The sequence below is a fragment of the Nerophis lumbriciformis genome, linkage group LG18 (assembly GCF_033978685.3).
Source record: "Nerophis lumbriciformis linkage group LG18, RoL_Nlum_v2.1, whole genome shotgun sequence".
In the NCBI taxonomy this organism is placed as follows: domain Eukaryota; kingdom Metazoa; phylum Chordata; class Actinopteri; order Syngnathiformes; family Syngnathidae; genus Nerophis; species Nerophis lumbriciformis.
Window position 1 is genome coordinate 6,061,080 of NC_084565.2, and position 6,421 is coordinate 6,067,500.

At 41.7% G+C, this 6,421-nt stretch overlaps 1 protein-coding gene across 2 annotated transcripts in view; it reads right to left on the minus strand.

Moving 5' to 3' along the window:
- chd1l (chromodomain helicase DNA binding protein 1-like) overlaps positions 1 to 6,421 on the minus strand; it is a 110,272-nt gene that overhangs the window by 42,063 nt on the left and 61,788 nt on the right. Inside the window, exons 17-19 of one of the 2 annotated variants that reach the window (XM_061977535.2) lie at positions 1,297 to 1,460; positions 1,028 to 1,227; positions 869 to 967 (exon numbers count right to left, since the gene is read on the minus strand). In XM_061977535.2, coding sequence (XP_061833519.2) covers positions 869 to 967; positions 1,028 to 1,227; positions 1,297 to 1,460 — 463 coding nt within the window. Of the gene's footprint in view, positions 1 to 868; positions 968 to 1,027; positions 1,461 to 6,421 lie in introns of both variants that reach the window. The other variant, XM_061977534.2, reaches the window with a different exon arrangement.

Below are 6,421 nucleotides of genomic sequence, written 5' to 3' on the forward strand. Positions count from 1 at the left end.
CAAGGTTATAAACTGTAAGTATGTTAGATATAATTATTGAATATGATCAAAATCAAGAGTAAGATTAGTAATTCAGTGTTATTAATTCTGTGGGACCCGAGTCCGTCTGTAGTGGAAAAGTTGTAGTTAAGAAACATATTCATTATTAATTTTGTTTATTTTAGCACAACATAATTGTATGTATATTTACTTTTCATCAGTTATTTATAAGTCCCTTCTTTTGCACTATATTTGATTAGTAATGACTGATTAAAAAAAATAAAAGTTACTAATCAGCCTGACCTAAGTCTAAGGTTTATATATTACATAAATAATAATCTTTGTGATTAACATGTGGTTTTATATCAATTGACAAGGTTATAAACTGTAAGTATGTTAGATATAATTATTGAATATGATCAAAATCAAGAGTAAGATTAGTAATTCAGTGTTATTAATTCCGTTATATTAAGATACCTATTCATGTTTAATTTAGTTTATTTTAGCACAACATGTACATTTATTTTTCATCAATTATTTATAAGTCCCTTCTTTTGCACTATATTTGATTAGTAATCACTACTGACCAGATTGCTAAATGTAAGTAGGTTAGATATAATTATTGAATATATTAAAATCAAGAGTAAGATTACTAATTCAGTGTTAACATTTAAGTGGGCCCCGGGCCCCTCTGTAGTGGAACACTTGGGAGCCTCTGAATTATATTATCTTTAAAGAGTGCAGTTTTTCCACTGAAATAGGGACTTTTGTGGAGGCTGGAACCAATTATTCATATTTACATTGATTCTTACGAGGAACTCTGCTTCACTATATGAACCATGTTGAAGAACCAGTTGAGAGGAGGTCCCTACACCACGTCCGTTCTCACCTTTCATCTGTCCAGCCAGCTCGTAGAGCCGCCGCGGTTCATCCGAGCGCACCTCCAGGGCGGTGAACAGGCCCCCTTTGCCCCACCAGCCCGAGTCGTCTGGGGACAACAACAAGCTTAGCGATGAGGACCCATAAGGGTCGTGGGGGGCGTTCGTACCGACGCAGTGGACGATGATGGCGTCCCCTCGGGCGGCGTGAGGATGCGTCACGTCTCCCAGCACGTAGTGGATGGCGCCGCTGTCTGAGTCCGCGGAGCTCACGCTGCCGCCGTCATCGTCGTCCTCTTCGTCGTCTTCCTCGCTGTCCGCCAGCTTCAGGCATCGGGACTTGTAGCCGCACGACTCCCACCGCGCCATCCTGCGTTGGACAGTAGCATGAGAACAAAAAGCGCCTCCCAAAGCTTCAATAAGTAATTTTTTGGTGGACTTTTTCTTGTATTTCTGCTCCTCCTGCTTCTTCTTGAGGTCCTCCTGGTACTTGGCTCTCTTGGCCGCCGCCTCCTGCCGCTTCTGCCGCCTCGACTCTAGCTCCGCCTCCGTCAGCGGCCTCCTCTTCCTTGTCGGGAAGCTGAGCGTTACCGCCGCTGACACCTGGAATTGTAGCTGTTACTCCATGTTTTACTGGAACACCTCATTAGTAACCACGTACAGTGGAACCGCCATTCACCAACCTCCTATTTGCAGGCGTTTTACATTCAGCACACTTTAGCTAGTGTCGGATATATCCGTATTTAAGTGTTACGTCTTTATTTTCATAGTCATATTACAAAACAGCTAGTGTTCTTCCAATTGTGGTCTTTTGGTTGTCTGCAAGTACTGTGTGCTAACCTTGACTTTAGGAATGTAAGGAGGACAGATACTCCTTTTCCTTATCTGTTCCTGTGCCCAGCTGAGGAGGACAATGGGCATGTGTTTGGGCTGGAAAGAGAGACAACGAGGGTGGGAGCGAGGGACACTTTATAGAAGAGAAGGTTTCCATATTTTGGATCAGACCAATTTAGCTGTGCGAGTGAGCGATTCTGTACGGGATTTGGTCTCAAGTTTATTTCCAAAGGCTTTGGAAATAAAATCACAAAATATACCTATTCTGTCTCTGGTGGTTCTTCTACTCAGATTTACGTGTCATAAAAGAGCTTGGGAGTGGCCAGCAACTTGAATTCCCTGGGAGGAACAACTGGTCCAAACGCAACACTAGTCACCGTGGTTGTTTTGTCTTGTTAATAAATAGAAAGTTGATGCATCAGCTCCTTGTTACGTGTGTTTGATACACAGTACTGTATATCACTTTATATCTTGTTCAAAGTGTACAAACCTTCACTAAAATACAGTGTTGGGACTACAAAGTAATGCGTTACTGTATGTTCGGCGGTAACTAGCAGTCTAACGCATTATTTTTTATATTCAGTAACTCAGTTACCGTTACTACATGATGTGTTACAGCGTTATTTTACGTTATTTTTTATGTACGGTAGTATCGTCTAGAACAATGTTTTTCAACTTTTTTTCAGCCAAGGCACATTTTTTGCGTTGAAAAAATGCGGAGGCACACCACTAGCAGAAATCATTAAAAAACGAAACTCAGTTGACAGTAAAAAGTCGTTGTCGCAATTGTTGGATATGACTTTAAAGCATAACCAAGCATGCATCACTACAGCTCTTCTCTCAAAGTAGGTGAACTGTCACCACCTGTCACATCACACCCTGACTTATTTGGACTTTTTTTGCTGTTTTCCTGTGTGTAGTGTTTTAGTTCTTGTCTTGTGCTCCTATTTTGGTGGCTTTTTCTCTTTTTTTGGTGCTTTCCTGTAGCAGTTTCATGTCTTCCTTTGTTTTAGCAATCAAGAATATTTCAGTTGTTTTTATCCATCTTTGTGGGGACATTGTCGATTGTCATGTCATGTTTGGATGTACATTGTGGACGCCGTCTTTGCTACGCAGTAAGTCTTTGCTGTCGTCCAGCATTCATTTTGTTTACTTGTAGCCAGTCCAGTTTTAGTTTCGTTCTGCATAGCCTTCCCTAAGCTTCAATGCCTTTTCTTAGGGGAACTCACCTTTTGTTTATTTTTGTTTAAAGGGGAACATTATCACAATTTCAGAATGGTTAAAACCATTAAAAATCAGTTCCCAGTGGCTTATTATATTTTTTGAAGTTTTTAAAAATGTTTTACCCATCACGCAATATCCCTAAAAAAAAGCTTCAAAGTGCCTGATTTTAACCATCGTTATAAACACCCGTCCATTTTCCTGTGACGTCACATAGTGAAGCCAACACAAACAAGAACAGCAAGCTATAGCGACATTAGCTCGGATTCAGACTCGGATTTCAGCGGCTTAAGCGATTCAACAGATTACGCATGTATTGAAACGGATGGTTGTAGTGTGGAGGCAGGTAGCGAAAACAAAATTGAAGAAGAAACTGAAGCTATTGAGCCATATCGGTTTGAACCGTATGCAACGAAACCGACGAAAACGACACGACAGCCAGCGACACGGGAGAAAGCGAGGACGAATTCGGCGATCGCCTTCTAACCAACAATTGGTATGTGTTTGTTTGGCATTAAAGGAAACTAACAACTATGAACTAGGTTTACAGCATATGAAATACATTTGGCAACAACATGCACTTTGAGAGTGCAGACAGCCCAATTTTCATCAATTAATATATTCTGTAGACATACCCTCATCCGCGCTCTTTTCCTGAAATCTGATCTGTCCAGTTTAAGGGACGGTGTGAGCCAAGACATCCAGGGGGTTTAGCTCGCTCGTCTGCGGGAACAAACTGCCGCCATTGCTTGCCGTGCTACCGAGGACCTTTGTCCCTGAATTGCTCACACACTCCAGCAGATTCAATGGGGGTCTGGCGGCAGATTTCTTTGACTTTATCATTGGAAATGCATCTGCTTTGAGTGTCGCAGGATATCCACACTTTCTTGCCATCTCTGTCGTAGCATAGCTTTCGTCGGTAAAGTGTGCGGAACAAACGTCCAATTTCTTGCCACTTTTGCATCTTTGGGCCACTGGTGCAACTTGAATCCGTCCCTGTTGGTGTTGTTACACCCTCCGACAACACACCGACGAGGCATGATGTCTCCAAGGTACGGAAAACAGTTCGAAAAAACGGAAAATAACAGAGCTGATTTGACTCGTGTTTGAGAAAATGGCGGATTGCTTCCCGATGTGACGTCACGTCCGAGAGCGAATATTAGAAAGGCGTTTAATTCACCAAAATTCACCCATTTAGAGTTCGGAAATCGGTTAAAAAAATATATGGTCTTTTTTCTGCAACATCAAGGTATATATTGACGCTTACATAGGTCTGGTGATAATGTTCCCCTTTAAGCATTAAATACCTTTTTACCTGCACACTGCCTCCCGCTGTTTCCGACATCTACAAAGCAATTAGCTACCTGCTGCCACTTACTGATATGGAAGAGTATTACACAATTTGATTGATTGATTGATTGAGACTTTTATTAGTAGATTGCACAGTACAGTACATATTCCGTACAATTGACCACAAAATGGTAACACCCGAATAAGTTTTTCAACTTGTTTAAGTCGGGGTCCACGTTAATCTATTCATGGTTACTCTGCCGAGCTCTAGACAGCACCGACACTCAACAACAACACATCATTTGCAGACTATAATCACTGGTTTGCAAAAAATATTTTTTACCCCAAATAGGTGAAATTAGATAACCTCCCACGGCACACCAGACTGTATCTCACCGCGGTACAGTGGTTGAAAAACACTGGTCTAGAAAGTGAGAAGATCTGAGTGTGTTTTATTGGAGAGTTGCAGTGTCGTCCTTCTGATTCTTCCTCTGTCACAAGAGGCGCGCTCTGTGTGTGTGTGTGTGTGTGTGGGGGGGGGGGGGGGGGGGGGGGGGGGGTTATGTGGCGTGGCGTGTCTGTGTTTACTAAAAAGACATCATGGCGGAGCAGAAACCGAGTTTCTTAACATGGAGATATTCTCACTACTTTTCTTTTGTCGAGCACAAAGAAAATAACATTTTCGTTAAATGTAAGTTGTGTCTTGGATCAAAGATCCTATCTACTGCCCAAAACAGCAATTCAAATATGCTGAAACAGCTACAAAAGCAACATGCTTCGACGAAGCTAGTAAAGAGAGAGACACTTCACCACCCACTAAGCAACAGCGGCTGGATTTTAACGGAGGGACTGCTCACCAGGACAACATTGATAGAGCCATTGCAGCGTATGTGCTTTTTTTTGTGGTTTTTTTGGTGTGCCGTGGGAGATTATGTAATTTCACCTAATTGGGTTAAAAATATTTTTGGCAAACCAGTAATTATAATCCGCAAATGTGCCGTTGTTGAGTGTCGGTGCTGTCTAGAGCTCGGCAGAGTAACCGTGTAATACTCTTCCATATCAGTAAGTGGCAGCAGGTAGCTAATTGCTTTGTATATGTCGGATACATGGTTTGTCGTGATCACAATTTGCGGGAAGCAGTGTGCAGGTAAAAAGGTATCTAATGCTTAAACCAAAAATAAACAAAAGGCATTGAAGCTTAGGGATGGCTATGCAAAATGAAACTAAAACTGAACTGGCCGCAAAGTAAACAAAAACAGAACGCTGGACGACAGCAAAGACTTACAGCGTGATGTGACAGGTGGTGACAGTACACCTACTTTGAGACAAGAGCTATAGTGATGCACGCTTGATTATGGTTTGAATTCATATCCAACAATTGCGAGAACTACTTTTTATTATCAATATCGGCTGCTGAGTTTAATTTTTTTATGTTTTCTGCTGGTGGTGTGCCTCGGAATTTTTGCAATGAAAAAAATGTGCCTTGGCTCACAAAAGGTTGAAAAACACTGTGCTAGAAGACATGCAGGCTATTTCTACAGTGGAGTCACCCGCTTTCAGGCAGCTGGACACAGTGGACAGTGAGCACAAACATGGAAATCAAGCTAAAGAAGACACTCCAAACTCTGCCTCTGCTCATCATTCAGCACTGAAGATACACTCTGTCAATTCTCTTATATACTCTTTCATTCTAGACTTCTAGAGTGTTTGATTATCACATCACTCTAAATGTATAGTATAAAGTTCACAAACATAAAGAGGGATCCTAGTGGGCCAGGCCAATCTTTCCTTATCTCTAAACTAAAAATGGGGAAATGCGTAGAGTGTTCTGGGCTTCAGTACAGTGTTGAGCTCCTGAAGACATGATTTTATTTCACAATTCCTTGAGAGAAAAAAAGGCCTGGTTAGGTGTGTGTATAGCAGTATGTGTGCTGTATATAGTGACATGGGTTGTACTTGTACTTGTATAGCGCTTTTCTACGTTCAAGGTACTCAAAGCGCTTTGACACTACTTCCACATTTACCCATTCACACACACATTCACACACTGATGGAGGGAGCTGCCATGCAAGGCGCTAACCAGCACCCACATGACATATAATCATGTCATGTGTGCCTTCCTTGGGTGAAGCCAGGTTTACAGCTATGTTGTGACATGTTATTATGCGGTGTGTTACTTATGTATGTTATGTTGCAGCTATTTCAAATAGTTTTGTCAA